The sequence below is a fragment of the Capra hircus genome, chromosome 4, assembly GCF_001704415.2.
Source record: "Capra hircus breed San Clemente chromosome 4, ASM170441v1, whole genome shotgun sequence".
Classification (NCBI taxonomy): Eukaryota; Metazoa; Chordata; class Mammalia; order Artiodactyla; family Bovidae; genus Capra; species Capra hircus.
In genome coordinates, this window is record NC_030811.1 from 66,456,215 (window position 1) to 66,473,649 (window position 17,435).

Genomic DNA, 17,435 nt, shown 5'->3' on the forward strand with positions numbered 1-17,435 from the left:
ACCCTCTTCATTTCACTAGGCTGCCTTGGCAGAGAGCAGTTTACCTTTGCTAAGTAACCCCGGGCTGATCAATAACGCCTCCAGCGGCCTGCTGCAGGCTGTCCACGAAGACCTCAATGGTTCCCTGGATCATATCGACAGCAATGGGAACAGCAGCCCAGGCTGCTCGCCTCAGCCGCACATGTAAGTGGGGCTAACAGACTCCATAAGGGGAAGAACCTATACACCCATGCTTCTAAAATTTAGTGGTCTTCTGAAGTTTTGAATGGTGTGTAAGTAAAAAATACAAATTTAAATGGAGTTAAACTTCACCAGGTTCATGATATTAAAAAGTGTGTCAGAATTGCTTTTAAGACAGCTTTTAGAGTCTCTCCAATGTCCTGTAATGATTGTACTAGCAGTCCTCTACAAATTCTTAGTGCTACTAACATTCTCTTGGGTGTATAGAAGTGTCTAAGATAAGTCTTTATCTTATGGATCATTATCACAGTTTGGTTTGTATGGTGCAATAAGAATATTCATGATGGAATAAGTTGTCATAATTTTTACTACTATTACAGGTCTCTAAACCATTTATGAACTGTAGTCAAGATATTGCCCATTTTTATAAACCGTAAAATGCAAAGTTTAACTGTTAGCCACAGTTTACATAGAAGCTAGTAAAGTGTAACTTTTTGCCTGTCTTATAAATCAGTGTAATTACATATTCAACTTTAATTACTGGTGCGTCTGTATTGGCAAGGTTTATATGTTATATTTTATGCAAGACTACGATTCCTATTAATATTTAGCAGCTAACTATATCATTAATTACTCTAAAATCTTTCCCCTACCATCTTTTTAATGGAGCTGAGAGAGTAGAAGTATTAAAAATTGATGTATTGTGGATTTCAGAAATGTGTATGACACTTGAAAAAATGCCTGGCCTTATTCAATAAGCCAAACATACCAGTTTCTTGTTTACTAAAAAGTATGGACCCTGTTAAAACTTAGAGTTCAGGAGGAAAAATTAGAAACTGAATCTTAAACAATTCATTTAGTTAGGATGTATTGTAACTTAATGTCCATACTTCTGAGAGTTAAACATCATGTACTTCTATTTTCAAGTTATTGAGGGAAGAATAGTACTTTCTCTCATTCTTATATTTTCTTCCTGTATTTTTTCACTAAATATCTAGTCAGAGGCCTGAAAGAGAAATACGGTCTTTCTTGGGGCCTATTTCCATTTGACCTTTCACAGGATATTATTTTTGTTGACTTTTTAGACATCTCATTTTATTTGACATATTAATGTCTTTAAGATTGTATGCCTAATTGCTTTATAGCACTTTTACTCTATCACCTTTGTGAAAAACACACAGTGAACATTAATGTATTTTATCAGGTTCCAAACCATTACTTTTTCAAAATGGAAAAATTTGTCTTTTGGAAGTGTCTTTAGATGTATTAAATAATACAAAAGAAGTAATAAAACTCGAAGTAGAAAGAACATGAATATATGCTCTTGAGAGTAGCAGTACTCTAACAAGAGGAAAGTGTGCAGTCTGACAAAAGTTTTTATATCCCCGCTTTATCCTCTCAGCCATGTAGTGGGTAGCTTGAGACCTTTACTTTCAGCCATTCTCCTGAGTATGCTAATGCTCACTCTCTGTAGAAAATGCTAAAACAATAAAACTTTAAAGAGCAAACAAGAGTTAGATCATGTTTTCCTTCTCTAAAAAATACCTATTTCAAACAAATGAAATGTATTTGTAACGAAAGTGTTTAAGCTATTGATGCAGCTCCTTGAGCTCCTATGTGATCTATAGGGGTTGTTGTGAATTATATGTAGAGAGTATGTAGGGAGGTGGTCTTTAAAACTTCTGTCCAGTGATAAGAATATTAACATTAAAAAATTGACTGACTCAATAAAATAGTTAATTAAACGCTGTATTTTAGAACCTGAAATAATAATTGGGCTAAATCACAACATTGATAGATTAGTAGTAGTTTTTGTTTGTCAATTGCTATTTTTCACTTTTCATTTTATTAAATTGCACTTTAATTATAAAATATATCAGAAAAATAGTATGTATAAAACAGTATATAAAAATTGAGTATTTAATGTCCAATGCCCTGCCACATTTATTGTACATTTTATGCTTATATGAATTAATGCATGTGAGAAATATTTATGTGTCTTTTCCATATAGAATAAAAGGAAAGCGTCCCTTGGCTTACTGGAAATAGATTCAGAAAAGACAAAAATTGAAGGAAGACTAAATTTTGTCTTTTCCTAAGTTGTATAAATTATAATCATATATTTAATTATCTTGCAGAATATTGGTCAGCATTCTCTCTTTGAATCTGTTTCTGCTGCTGCCATTAAACATTTTGTATATTCGATATCAAATATTATTGATGGAATGTCACTTCAGTATTCTATATCTTCATCTTTATAGAGTTTTAAGATGCTTGGAAATAAAGAATGTTAAGGCATTTAATGTACATCATAAGACAAAGAAAAAGTTTTATCTAATTCGCTCATCAAAATTTGGCTGCATGTAATTGAATGCACTTCAGAGTTCTTTTAAAATCAGACAGAAGTGAAAGGTTTTTTGTTTGTTTTTTACATTCAATAGCACAATCATATGTCCTGAAATGAATTCATGGTATGGTCCTTGTTATTGGTGAGGGGAAGGCGAGGGGTAAATTATGCTGATGCAATTGTTAGCAAGAGGCAGAGAGGCCTAGTATTTGAGCTCTGGTGATAGATTGTGGGGGTTCCAATGCCAGAGTTAGCACTTCACAGCTAAGATTTATTTCTTTCCTCAGCTTTCTCAGCTGAAAGTGAGGTAAGTCGTAATAATATGAACCTCACTGGATTCTTGAAAATGAAATGAGTGCCTGGAACATAATAAATTGTTCCTTGTGTCCCTCATAGTGCTGTGTTTAGAGTTACTGATTTATATTATTTCTTGTAATACTTCATTATTGCTATAAAGGAGATCATAAACAATATAAAAATATTTTGCATTTTAATACATTTTTTGTAGGCCTTCCATAACTGTGTGGTTACTTTCCTTGATAGTCCCTTTTCTTTTGCTTCCACCTCCTCTTATAATTCATGAAGTAAGCAGATCCCATAAAAGTGAAAGAATGTAAGACAGGAGTTTATGGTAGGGAGCACCTTCCTCAGAGTCAGTGAGAGAAGACATGTTTGAGCTAAGATGTAATCTGAGGTTGGAGGCAATGAACAATTCAAATAAAAGAATATCAGCCCAGAGCAAGAGCACACGATATCTGTCTGGAGAACAGTGAATACGCCATTGACCGGAATTTGGAATATAAAAAGGGAAATAGAATTTGGAATATATGAAAGGAGACGAGATCGTTGAGTGCTTTGAAGATGAAGCTATGATGCTTGTTTTAGTCAGTATGGAGCCTGTTAATGTTATGGACTTGAGTTTCACATAATCAGAGATGTGCTTTAGAATGAGTAATCTGAAAGTGTACTGAGTGAACCATGCCTGAATAAAACTAACGTGAGGCAGGACATTCTGAAGTTGGGAGAGATTCGAAGCAGAAGATGAGCCCTTGAAGGATTCAGTATGTGACTTAAATGCAAGACAGCCTGTGGAGGGCAAGGAATCCGTGACGAGACAACTGATTGAATGCTGGGGACAAAGAGGAAAATTCAGAAAAATCATAGCAACTTTAATGGCTTCCCTGGTAGCTCAGCTGGTAAAGAATCTGCCTGCCATTCAGGGAACCCCAGTTCTATCCCTGAGTTGGGAAGATCCACTGGAGAAGGGAACAGCTACCCACTCCAATATTCTGGCTTGGAGAAATCCATGGTACAGTCCAAGGGGTCACAAAGAGTCAGACACAACTTAGCGCCTTTCACTTTCACAGCAACTTTAAAAGCCCACCAAGAGAGGGCATGAGAGAACAGGCTCAAGAGGGAAAATGGTGATGAGCTCAGCTTACCAAAATGAATAAAAGAGGGGAGAGGGCCTTAGAAAAATTTAAGGTAAAATTAAACAGATAGCTGCAGCATGAGAGAACTGAGGAATTGGATAGAGACCGTTTGGTTAATGTAAATCTAACAGCACCTGTAAGTGTTTTTGTTTGTTTTGTCCTGCTTCAACTCTAAAGATTTGTGTAGAAATGCTTGTTTAAAAATAAGACTGTTTATCACAAAATCATTTCTCACATTCTAGAGGCAGTGGTCAAACAGATAAAGACAGTTGTGTGTGTGTCATTTTAAAGTGTTGGAATTTAGCCTCTGAATATATTCTCCATTTGAAGAAAAAGTCATTCATTGAACCACCCAGGACATATGTGAGAAGATCATGGACAATTTATAAAAGAATGGTTTGATGTTTATGTAAATACCAGTTTATTGTGCTTTAATTTTGCATGTTCATATTACAGAGAGCCAGTTGCTTCTCTTAATTAGTCTTGTGGGGTTTTTGCTTGGAAGGAATCATGGCATCTGTTTACATTTACCTTATCAAATCTAGGATGTGTATATTTGTAAATGTTTATCTTCCTAGGTACTATTTGAGAATGTCGTTACATATTTTGATACAGAAATTATAACATTCAATAGTGTGCTGTCAAAGGATGCTTTAGCTCATCGGTATCTACCTATAGTATGAAATAATACCTAACATACCTAAACTATTGATCATTAAAACATTTTTATTAAGAAAATAATCAGTATCTTACTTACTGAATCCAAGAATGTAAATGTCCTTAGATTTAGGAAACACTGAAACAAACTGTTTTTTCACTTAGTCTTTATTCAACTCCAGAATAGTAAAACGGAGAGATATTCTCGAGGTTGATAGAAAAGATGTTTTGAAGCTTTACAAGAGCAGAGTAGCTATGGTTTAGTGCTTATCATAAATTACTTTGAGAGAAAAAGGGGCCAAATGATCATCCATAGTCTTCATTTTGATGTTCCATGTTTAACACCTCCTGGCTCTGTGGCTTTTACCCTTAGACTATCCTAAATGAAGGCTTTTGCCAAACAAGTGCATTTATTTTGCCTTAACTCTTTGCCTTTCTTCTCTACTTTCTCTGCTTTTCATTGTCTTCTCTTTTCTAAATTCTACCTTTCCTTAAGGGTCTCTCCTAGTTTTCCAGGAGGCTTTCCCAAGTAATTTTGCAGTCAGGACCTACACTCATCTCCACATTTCTGAAGAACTTGTTCTGTGTACCAGCATTTGTAACTAGCATAGTGTCTGTGTGTGTGTGTGTGTGTGTGTGATTGTGCACATGCTCATGTGTTCTTGCACACATACATGCTCATTTTGCAGTTATCTCTCACTTAATGGAAGATCCCTTAAGGACAGAGACTATGTTTTCGATATATTATAGAATATGAAACCCCTAAGACATTATACCATACAAAGTAAGCACTCAATAACCATGTGATACTGATTGTAAAGAATCAAGTGGGAGGTGACAGTTAATTAGAAATGGTTTGATTTCAAGAAGTAATCCGTCCAAAAGTATAATCCAGGATTCTCTCAAAACTCTGAAGAAAAATAGAGAAGAAATTTCAGAAGATGAGATAATTAAATAGAATATTAGTTAAGAGTTTTCTTTGAAATGTTGACAGTACATTTATGATTTTTTTAAAATGTTATTTATGTAGTTAATATGTATTTTTAAACTGTCCAAAGTTAGGGGAATAGAAAAGGGCAGGTCTTCACTGCATTTGTAATTATCCTCCTAGCCCTTGTTAAATTTTATCTTGTGGAGGGTGAAATGAAAAAGAAAACAAAAATTATTGAGATTAATACAGTATTAATCAGATGAATGTTCAAGAGAACTTTAGCAGAAAGTAGGACAGGTTAAAGCCAGGTGGAATATTATAGATTTTACCTAATAATTTTTTGAAACTTGTTTTTTTCACTCTTTTCGATCAAGTAGAGTTCTAAAATTTATTTTCTACTGCTAATGTAAGAGTTCTAGAGCCATGGTCTAAGCAAATGTAAAAGACACTTCCAATAAGAATATGAGTATCTTTACAATTTATGATGTCTTCCCTTTTGCACTTCAGTGCCGAAATTCCCTGATTACCTGACTTTCCGGAGTTTTATAGAGCATTGGCTTCGCTGGTGGCTCAGATAGTAGAGAATCTGCCTGCAATGCAGGAGACCCACGTTTGATCCCTGAGTTGGGATGATCCCCTGGAGAAAGGAATAGCTACCCATTCCAGTATTATTGCCTGGAGAAATCCATGGATAGTGGAACCTGGTGGGCTACAGTCCATAGGGTCACAAAGTCAGACACAACTGAGGGAATAACACTTTCACTTTTTCCTATTTAATATCAGTGTTTGCCTCTCATAAAAACTACATGAAGAGTTAAGATTGATGCTGTGTTCAGGCAGAAATAATTTGAACTTACTTTCTTCTCCCTTGTGTTAGACTTAAATGAATGAAAAGAGAAGAAAACATTTGGAGTAGACCTGGAAGGTGAACTCACACTGATAGAATCAATCCATTTCCTGTGTCCTTCCAAACCTGAAGCCAAGAGAAATTTAATGATGCACCCTCCATACTTAGTTCAAGTCAGTTGTTTCTCTTCTATTAAGCAATTGTTTCTCCTCACTCTCAATAAGTTGGCTCAGATTTGCCTTTTCTTTCTCTTGTAAAAATGTTAAATGAAGTTCCCATTTTTATGTTTTCAAATTTTGTTTCTAGAGATCAAAACGAAGGTACTTTCTGAGCTGGTTCTGTGTGGAGGGCTCTATGCATAAAGCTTTCCATTGTCATGCAGTTCCCCTTTCTGATTATTAGAGTCTCCCACTGTTGAGTTTTCAGATCATTTCTTATGTGTCATTCCTGAATCCTCTTAGCCTCCATGCCATTTCAAAGTTCTATCTGTTAATATTCTATATTAGTTGCAGGTGATTATTATTGTCTCCCTCTTATTAAAGCAAATATTTGAGGTTGCAAGTTAATGATCTTCAGTATAGATTTCTGTATAGAATGTTAACATGGCTCTTATAAGACTAGAAAATAATTTTATTGTGTTCTTCAAAGTCAGAACCTCACTCAGGGTAAGGGAATCAAAGGCCATGGCATTCACACAAAAGTATTTTAATATTATTCCAGGACTTCAGTGGAGACCACATCAGTCATTTTATTAACGTGTTGAATGCAGATTCTACATACCCCAGAACTTTCTATGCATTACATGTCCCAGTTAGTCATCTTTATAACATCCTCTGCTTCTTGAGCGGAGAAGGCGATGGCACCCCACTCCAGTACTCTTGCCTGGAAAATCCCATGGACGGAGGAGCCTGGTAGGCTGCAGTCCATGGGGTCGCAAAGAGTCGGACACGACTGAGCAACTTCACTTTCACTTGTCACTTTCATGCATTGGAGAAGGAAATGGCAACCCACTCCAGTGTTCTTGCCTGGAGAATCCCAGGGACGGGGGAGCCTGGTGGGCTGCCGTCTATGGGGTCGCACAGAGTTGGACACGACTGAAGCAACTTAGCAGCTGCTTCTTGAGAACCTCAGTTCATTGTATAACTCCAGTGATAGACTCCAGCCTCTCCTAGCAATAATACTTTGCAACCAAAGACAGCTAAAAGGGACACTGCTAGATGCCAATTATGTAGAACAGTGTTGAAAATCTAATACAAGCTGTGAATTGTCTTGAAACATAATGAAAAAGTTCAAGTATATAATATTACCTTTCTTCCTTCTATTATCTGTTGCTGCCTTAAAATTTAAATTACTATTTGTAGGCACATGTAGAATTTGCAGACCCTACACCTTTGGTTGGTGATATTTTGTATAAAATCCCTACAGATCTTAGATCTCTCTGTGGACAAAAGTGTTTGAAATTGGAGTGGCTCTGTATATCAGAGGAAAGCAATTGAAAGTGACTTGAACAAGTGAAATACTCATTGTTTTCATACCTGTTAAGTCTGTACTAGTTTTGCTGATATTTTGAATTATTAAGATGCATTAAGAACCTCTAAACATAAAAGCATTTTTCCCTTTACATTTGTTTTCACAAATGTTTTAATTCATACTTTTTCAGTCATCTTTAATTTTCTTCCTAACATTTCTGGGCCTTATAATTTTCATTCTGTTTTAATTCTGTTTTTTATTTAATCTCTAAACTTTTTTTTTTTTTTATTAAATTTGCTAGTTAGCTTTGAGATCTCTTTCCAAAGTGATTGTACAGAACTTATGACTATGCCAGCTCTTTATCATCTCTCCCTTTTTTTTTAAGTGTTACAAGTATGGCTCAGTAACTGCTGTTCTTTTTTACATTATTCTAGTCCCCATATGTGGCACTTACAACTCATTCTAGTTCCTCCTAATAAAAAGATCCTCCCATAGATACAGTGCCTTCAGCTAAAAAGTGCTGTATCCCCACCGTGCCAATTGTGGAAATTTGTGGGTTCCTATAGGGTTTTAAGGGATTTTTATAGAACTATACAGATGGTATCTGACATTTGTGGTATGAATCCCTACAATTTAGGCAAAGAGTGTCAAAAAATTTTTAGCTGACAGTATTGCAGCTTACTGCTTCTGCTTTATATCTAAAGAAGACACTTTGTTAGAAAGTACATCTTCGTTTGCACTAACACTGAGCCTTAGAAATTTCATTTTGCTAAGGGTCAAAAAGTAATTGACTGAATTGTTTAAAAATGACAATTATTATTCAGTATTAAACTTTTCCCTTCTAGCACCAGGGAAGAATGAAGGGTTTCATATACCCATATGGTATTTTAACTTCGGGAAGTGGATGTCTTTGGGTGACTATCGGTATTTTACGACTAAAGAATTTCTTATGTAAAATTGACTATCATTTCAAATATTACTTATTGTGAAGATAATTTACATAAGAAATTGTTTTAATATATGTTAAAGTTATATGCATTTTAACTACTTTGGGAGAATTTTAAATTTACCTTTCAGGAAGTACAACATTGTATTTAAAAACTTTGACACCAATAAAACATAGTATAAACCTCTACCTCAGGGTTCCTAAATCCCATAAGCAGTTTCTATGAGTAGGATAGAATTAAACAATTTATATAAGCAACTGATGACTAGATGATTTCACATAACTAGTAGAAGCTAACATTCTTCAGTGTGCTTACCATAATCTTAATGTTTGAGGACTCAAAATGGTGTAACATCAGCAGAGCATGTAAAAGGCAGGAGCAGAAGTAATCCTTGGTCACATAATGTTATCTTACTCATGATAAATCTGCATTTTAAACATTAAATCTCAGGTCCCTTTTATTAATTAGCAGGTCAGAGAAAGACATAATTTACTAGATTTATAATAAAAGATAAATATTGTTTTAACTCCCTATTCCATTCTCATGCTAAGAACTAACAGAACATAGCTAAGCACAGTTTGGAGGAAACTAAACATTGAGTCAGTCCTACAGTTTAATTTTAGCAAAAGAATAGCTCCAGCAAAGCAACCAGTCTCAGAGATTAGATAGACCTAATGACACAAACCATATGTAATCCTAGTGAAGATATCTGTCAAGATATCCGAGAAACAGCTTTGCCAGGAGCGAGCAGTGGATGGGCAGCATCCCGTCAGGGTAGCTTGACAGAGGAACCAACAGTCCAGGAAAAATGCATGAGCTATATGTCAGGGAGGACTGGCCAGAGCTGTAGTGCACAACTGTAGGACTTTGAAGTCCTGATCTTCAAGGAAACAGAACCCACTTTATCAAAGAGGAATTAGATAGAAATGGGAGCATATACTTTGTGTACCATATACTCATCCTGACATTTCTGACTGAAACTTGGTCCAAGGAACAAGGCAAAAACAGTTTTTAGATAAATGTTCAAAGGACTTATGAAGCAGCATCAAAGCTGACTTAATGGTCAAATGTCAAGATATAATTTAAATTGTTTTATTAAATTTCTCTGGCTAGCACATTAGAAATATAAAGGTCCTTTAGACCTATACTTGAATGCTTTTTTTTAATATAAATTTATTTATTTTAATTGGAGGCTAATTACTTTACTTGAATGCTTATTGAAAGCTACCACTTATGAGACACAAAATGGAAAGATACCAATTTATCTCAATGGGCAACTATTTTGATTCTGAGATTAGACGTGATATATTTGTTCTCCTCAATGATCAAAGTAACTACATTCGTATTTTCATTTTATTACAGCTGTTCTGATCACATCTATTACTCTTATAAATCACATAACATGGTAAATCTTAAAGAATTTAGTTGTGTTTTTTAATCATCACTACAGAAAAACTATCTGAACTCATTTGGGAGTGAGCCTCCAAATCATATAAAATCCAGTTTCTTTAAACAGTGTTGCATAAATTTTAACAAATTACAGTAAAATGTTGAAGGTAAGGGCAAGAAATCTTAGGGAAATTTCATATATATATATCTATATGTGTATATACACACACACCTTTGATTTATAAAATTAGGTTTCATTAACCTTAATCTGCCTTTTTATTATATTTCTTAGAACTTCTATTGACTTAAAATGGAACTTTGGAACTCTACTGGGTCAAATCTTTTGTGATGTAGAATAGAATTATAAACTGCACCCTAAGTATGGCAATATAGCTTATGAGAGAAAATATTATTACATTTATAAGAAAATAATATTCCTTTGCAATCAAGCACTAAATGGCTATATAGAATATGGGAGTTATAAGATTTATTAAATATATTAGTATTAACATTGTATTCTGACTTCAAGATGAAAAATTAAAATTTCTTAGCTGTTTATCCTTAGCCATAGTGAAAAGACATGAGAAATGTGGTAGGGCATTTTCTAATTATATTCTGAATAAAGCAAACTAAACAAGATATATATGGAACAGGAAATCATTTGTTAACTCCAATTTTCCTATCCTCTTTTAATGGTAATACATTTCTGAGAGGAGGAATATTTTCATTTTCATCCAGAAATAATGAGAATTTTTATCTGTTGAACCAGGATGAGGTGGTTTGGGTACTGTTCTAATGGCAACTATGTGCAAACATCCAAATAAAAGGAAAGTCAGTTATTTCAATATAAAAATGTTTAATGTTGTTTTAATTTACAAAAGAGAAAACAGTCATGAAAAATAATAAAATTGGAAAAATGTTGAGTCATGGTAGTAGAGATCTGTTTTATAAGTTCTTGATTGATAAAATAAGAGCTAATTTATCATTTCTAGTAATTTTTAATTATCCGATCTTCTTCACTTCTGTACATAAGAGAGTTAAATCTTTCTTTCATGTGTGCTTCAATTTAGAATTTAAAAGTCTAGATTTTAGTAGAAGAAATCAGGATTATTATATCAGAAGAATAAAACCATAAACCTAGATAACCACGATGGCGGTCACTCACTTAGAGCCAGAAACCCTAGACTGTGAAGTCAAGTGGGCCTTAGGAAACATTAGTGAGAACAAAGCTAGTTGAAGTGATGGAATTCCAGCTGAGATATTTCAGATCTTAAAAGATGATGCCGTTAAAGTGCTGCACTCAGTACGTCAGCAAATTTGGAAAACTCAGCAGTGGCCACAGGACTGGAAAAGTCAGTTTTCATTCCAGTCCCAAAGATGAGCAATGCCAAAGAATGTTCAAACTGCCATCCAATTGCACTCATTTAACATGCTAGTTAAGGTTATGCTGAAAAGCCTTCAAGCTAGGCTTTGGCAATTATGTGAACCAAGAACTTCCACATGTAAAAACTGGATTTAGAAAAGGCAGAGGAACCAGAGATCAGATTTCCAACATTTGTTGAATCATAGAGAAATCAAGGGAACTCCAGAGTAAATCTAATTCTGCTTCATTGACTACGAGAAAGCCTTTGACTCTGTGGATCACAACAAACTGTGAAAAGTTCTTGAAGAGATGGGAATACCAGACCACCTTGTCTGTCCCCTGAGAAATCTATATGTCAAGAAGCAACAGTTGGAACTGGACATACAATAACTGACTGGTTCAAAACTGAGAAAGGAGTATGAAAAGACTGTATATTGTCACCCTACTTATTTGACTTATATACAGAGTACATTGTGTGAAATGCTGGGCTGGATAAATCACAAGCTGGAATCAAGACTGCTGGGAGAAATATCAACAACCTCAGATATGCAGATGATCCCACTCTAATGGCAGACAGCAATAAGGAACTAAAGAACCTCTTAATAAGGGGGAAGGAGAGTGAAAAAAATGGTTTGAAACTCAACATTCAGAAAACTAATATCATGGCATCTGGTTCCATCACTTCATGGGGTATAGAAGGGGAAAAGTGGAAGCAATGATAAATTTTATTTTCTTGGGCTCCAAAATTACTGCAGATAGTGATTGCAGCATGAAAGTATAAAATGCTTGCTCCTTGGAAGGAAAGCTACGGCAAACCTAGACGGTGTATTAAAAAGCAGAGACATCACTTTGCTGTCAAAAGTCCCTACAGTCAAAGCTTTATTTTTCCGCTAATCATGTATAGAAATGAGACTTGGACCATAAAGAAGGCTGAGCACTGAAAAACTGTTTTTTTCTTATTGTGGTGCTGGAGAAGACTCTCCCTGAACTGCAGGGAGATCAAACCAGTCAATCCTAAAGGAAATCAACCCCGAATATTCACTGAAAGAACTGATGCTAAAGCTGAATTTCCAATGCATTGGCCACTTGGTACAAAAGAAACGACTCATTGGAAAAGACCCTGATGGTGGGAAAGAGTGAAGGCGAAAGGAGAAGGAGCTGCAGAGAATGAGATGGTTAGATAGTATCACCAACTCAAAGGACATGAATTTGAGTAAACTCTGGGAGATAGTAAAGGAAAGGGGAGCCTGGCGTGCTGGCAGTCCATGAGGTCATGAAGAGTCAGACACAACTTAACAACTGAACAACAAGTATTTTCTTTATGACTGTATAAATAATTTTATTTATTTAATTACTCATGTTAGCCTAAGATCAATTCTCATTTTAAAAAGTACTTCCAAAACATTTTCTTTAAAAAGAAAGCTTTTCCATTTAAAACTTTAGTTTCATTTATTAGCTTATTTCTGTGATATGTTAAACTAAAATAATTTCTAAATAAAACATTATTCTAAAAGTTGCAAACATTTAAGAAACATGAATTGTTTCTCATTTCAACCTGATTTTATTCAAATGGAGATAACTAAACTTTCCATTTTTATAAATCTACCATTAAATTCCAAATATACTTAGATAATTTCCTTGTACATATACTAGAAGGAAAGTAAAATTGAATTTCCACAATCTCCATTTTTCATATGCTTTCTAAATGAGATCAATTATTTTACCATTTTCCCTGTGAAACTTATTTTTTGGGGAAAAAATGACTTCCTACAAGTGTTTTATTTGGAGGCTTCCTTTGTGGCTCAGATGGTAAGGTAAAGCATCTGCCTACACTGCGGGAGACCCGGGTTCGATCCCTCAGTTGGGAAGATCCCCTGGAGAAGGAAATGGCAACACACTCCAGTACTCTTGCCTGGAAAATCCCCTGGACGGAGGAGCTCGGTAGGTTACAGTCCATGGGGTCGCAAAGAGTCAGATATGACTGAGCCACTTCACTTCGCTTCACTTCTAGTAACTCATTGGTAAGGAATCTGCCTGCCAATGCAGGAGACATGGGTTTGATCCCTGATCTGGGAAGATCACACATGTCATGTAGCAGCTAAGCCTGTGCATGGCAACTATTAAGCCTGTATGCTCAAGCTGGGAAGTGACAACCACTGAGCCCACGGTGAAGCAACTACTTAATTCTGCACAGCCTAGAGCCCGTGCTCCACAACAATGAGGCCTCCACAATGAGAAGCCCTCATACAGCAACTAGAGAGTAGCCCCTACTCTATGCAACTAGAGAAAGGCACTCTCAGCAACAGAGTCCCAGCATAGACAAAAATACACAAATAAATAAAGTTTTATTTGCAGTGGTTATATCTTCCAAGATGTTGTTGTTTTTAGTTGCTAAGTCATGTCTGGCTCTTTTGCAACCCTGTGAACTGTAGCCCACCAGGCTCCTCTGTTCTTGAGATTTCCCAGGCAAGAACACTGGGATGGATTGCCATTTCCTTCTCTAGGGAATCTTCCTGACCCAGGAATTGATCCTGTGCTGTGCTTAGTTGCTCAGTCATGTTGAACTGTTGGCAACTCCATGGACTGTAGCCCGCCATGTTCCTCTGGCCATGGGGATTCTCCAGGCAAGAATAATAGAGTGGGTTTCCAGGCCCTCCTCCAAGGGATCTTCCCAACCCAGAGATTGAACCCAGGTCTCCCACATTGTAGGTGCATTCTTCACCATTTGAGCCACCAGGGAAGCCTTGGATTGATCCTACGTATCCTGTGTTGTAGGCAGGCAGACCGTATAAGACACCAGGAAAGCCATCTTCTAAGATAGCTACTCAAAAATAACAAAGAAAACCAAAAACTGAGCCTCATGAAACTAAATCTTCCATTTTAATAAAGGGATCTGTGTTTATAGTTTGGAATCCATTTTATATTTTCAAAACAATGATATTTGTGTAGTAAGCATGAAGCTTTTGCCATTAGCAAATTTGAACATATTGAATAAAAATTTATTCAAACACATGAAATTATAAAATGTTAATCATACTTTGATTTTAAAATGCTTATAATGATTATCATTATTCATTAAACAGCTTTGTGCTAAGTACTGAATAGATATTCTAGATAGTTAAAAGGAAATCTCATCTTCTCTATTTCCTTTTAACTACAAAATTTTTGATGCTATTTTGTAGGTCAAAAACCTATGCATATCAGTGGACATGTTAGCCTATAGCAATACTCAGTCTATTCTGATATTTTTAAGTGCTATTAATCAATAATTAAGATATAACAATATATAAGAAATAAAGGAGAATTTGTATGATTGTAAATATTTTCTTTTAGAGTTAATCAATATATCACATATAGGTTAAAGGTAAATTAAGTAGAAGTAAGTATCAAGAAAGGATTCCCTGGTAGCTCAGACGGTGATGACTCTGCCCGCAGTGTGGGAGAACCGAGTTCGATCCCTGGGTTGGGAAGATCCCCTGGAGAAGGAATGGCAGCCCACCTTAGTATTCTTGCCTGGAAAATCACATGGACAGAGGAGCCTGGTGGGCTCCAGTCCATAGGGTCACAAAGTCGGACACGACTGAGCAACTTCACTGTCACTTTCTTTCAACTGTCAAGAAATTTAAAAGTCAAGAACTTGAACATATTGGTATAGAACAGAACATAGTTGTGTGATTTAGGGCTACAAGTGTTTGCAAACATTCAGTATATTTCTCAGAGGACTTTATGTAAAAATTCGTTTTACTAGGTAAAGGTTGCCATATTGGGCCAAGTAAAATTATGTTCCATTGTAAAACTGAAGGATGAAGCCCTTAATTCTATTTCTGAGGATACTGTTTGAGCATTATCCAGGGAATAACATTTTTTATAGTAATGATCTGCAGTTAGTAATAGAAGCATGTTCTGTCTTTTAGGTATGCTAGGGCAGGGAAAAAGAATAAGAATTGCTCATAGGATTTGTTTAAAGATGTATCGTGTCTCTTTGTAAAAAGATATTTATTACCCCTTTTTAAATAGGCATACATTATTTAATGTATTAACATTTTTCTCAAACAACTAGGATTATCTGAAGGAAAGACTTAAGTGGATTTCGTAAAAGGAATAAAGCACATGAAAACAACTTTACCTAGTCTTACCTTTAGTCTTGACTTGTGTTTGGTAAAATTGACTTAACATTGCCTAAAATTTGTGCATGTTATACAGATAAGCCAGTAATTGTAAGTTTTTCTTCACAGCATTTGTTGACATCTGTTATAACATTTAAGACTTAAAATTTCCATCATTAGTTTCATAGTATTAATAGATACTGTAAGGCCCAGTCAAATTTAAATTGTCACTGAATTTCTCATAAGTGATAACGCGGTATAGGTATTTAACTCATTACATTTGACACTATCTAAATAAATATCACAATAAACTGTGGAAAATTCTGAAAGAGATGGGAATACCAGACCACCTGACCTGCCTCTTGAGAAACCTATATGCAGGTCAGGAAGCAACAGTTAGAACTGGACATGGAACAACAGACTGCTTCCAAATAGGAAAAGGAGTACATCAAGGCTGTATATCGTCACCCTGCTTATTTAACTTATATGCAGAGTACATCATGAGAAATGCTGGGCTGGAAGAAGCACAAGCTGGAATCAAGATTGCTGGGAGAAATATCAATCACCTCAGATATGCAGATGCCATCACCCTTATGGCAGAAAGTGAAGAGGAACTCAAAAGCCTCTTGATGAAAGTGAAAGAGGAGAGTGAAAAAGTTGGCTTAAAGCTCAACATTCAGAAAACGAAGATCATGGCATCTGGTCCCATCACTTCATGGGAAATAGATGGGGAAACAGTGGAAACAGTGTCAGACTTTATTTTTCTGGGCTCTAAAATCACTGCAGATGGTGACTGCAGCCATGAAATTAGAAGATGCTTACCCCTGGGAAGAAAAGTTATGACCACCTAGATAGCATATTCAAAAGCAGAGACATTACTTTACCAACAAAGGTCCGTCTAGTCAAGGCTATGGTTCTTCCAGTAGTCATGTATGGATGTGAGAGTTGGACTCTGAAGAAAGCTGAGCGCCGAAGAATTGATGCTTTTGAACTGTGGTGTTGGAGAAGACTCTTGAGAGTCCCTTGGACTGCAAGGTGATCCAACCAGTCCATTCTAAAGGAGATCAGTCCTGGGTGTTCTTTGGAAGGAATGATGCTGAAGCTGAAACTCCAGTACTTTGGCCACCTCATGCGAAGAGTTGACTCATTGGAAAAGACTCTGATGCTGGGAGGGATTGGGGGCAGGAGGAAAAGGGTACGACAGAGGATTAGATGGCTAGATGGCATCACCAACTCGATGGATGTGGGTTTGAGTGAACTCTGGGAGTTGGTGATGGACAGGGAGGCCTGGCGTGCTGCAATTCATGGGGCTGCAAAGAGTTGGACACGACTGAGCAACTGAACTGAACTGAAATAAATATCACTGTCATTCTATAGTCTAATATCTAGTGACTTAAACATGTTTTAAACATAGTTTCAGAGAACTTTATTCATAGTGATTTTTTATTTCAAAGAAAAAAAGAACAGTTCATAAGATCTTTTACTTAAGCTTAAATAAAAAATGAAGACAATTTACATCCTTCTAGAGAACATACAGATTGTATGTTAATACAATCTAAAATGGTAAATTCTTCCGTTATAATTTGACCCAGCTGTGGGATGGTGGCAACAATAACATTTCTTCTCCCCTTCCTTGGTGCCTTGAGTATTTATAAATTTCACAACTAGAGGACCAACACTTCTTTAGAGAACAAATAAGTCTGTTAATGTAGCTATTCCTCTCTTTGCGTTTTTTGGTATGTACTATTATGGCAGTGGGCTGTAA

General features: G+C 35.8%; 1 protein-coding gene across 2 annotated transcripts in view; it reads left to right on the top strand.

Moving 5' to 3' along the window:
- Positions 1 to 17,435, top strand: part of FOXP2 (forkhead box P2) — a 673,273-nt gene that overhangs the window by 636,288 nt on the left and 19,550 nt on the right. For both annotated transcript variants that reach the window (XM_018046611.1, NM_001285654.1), the window contains one exon: positions 20 to 183. In XM_018046611.1, the coding sequence (XP_017902100.1) occupies positions 20 to 183 (164 nt within the window). The remainder of the gene's footprint in view (positions 1 to 19; positions 184 to 17,435) is intronic.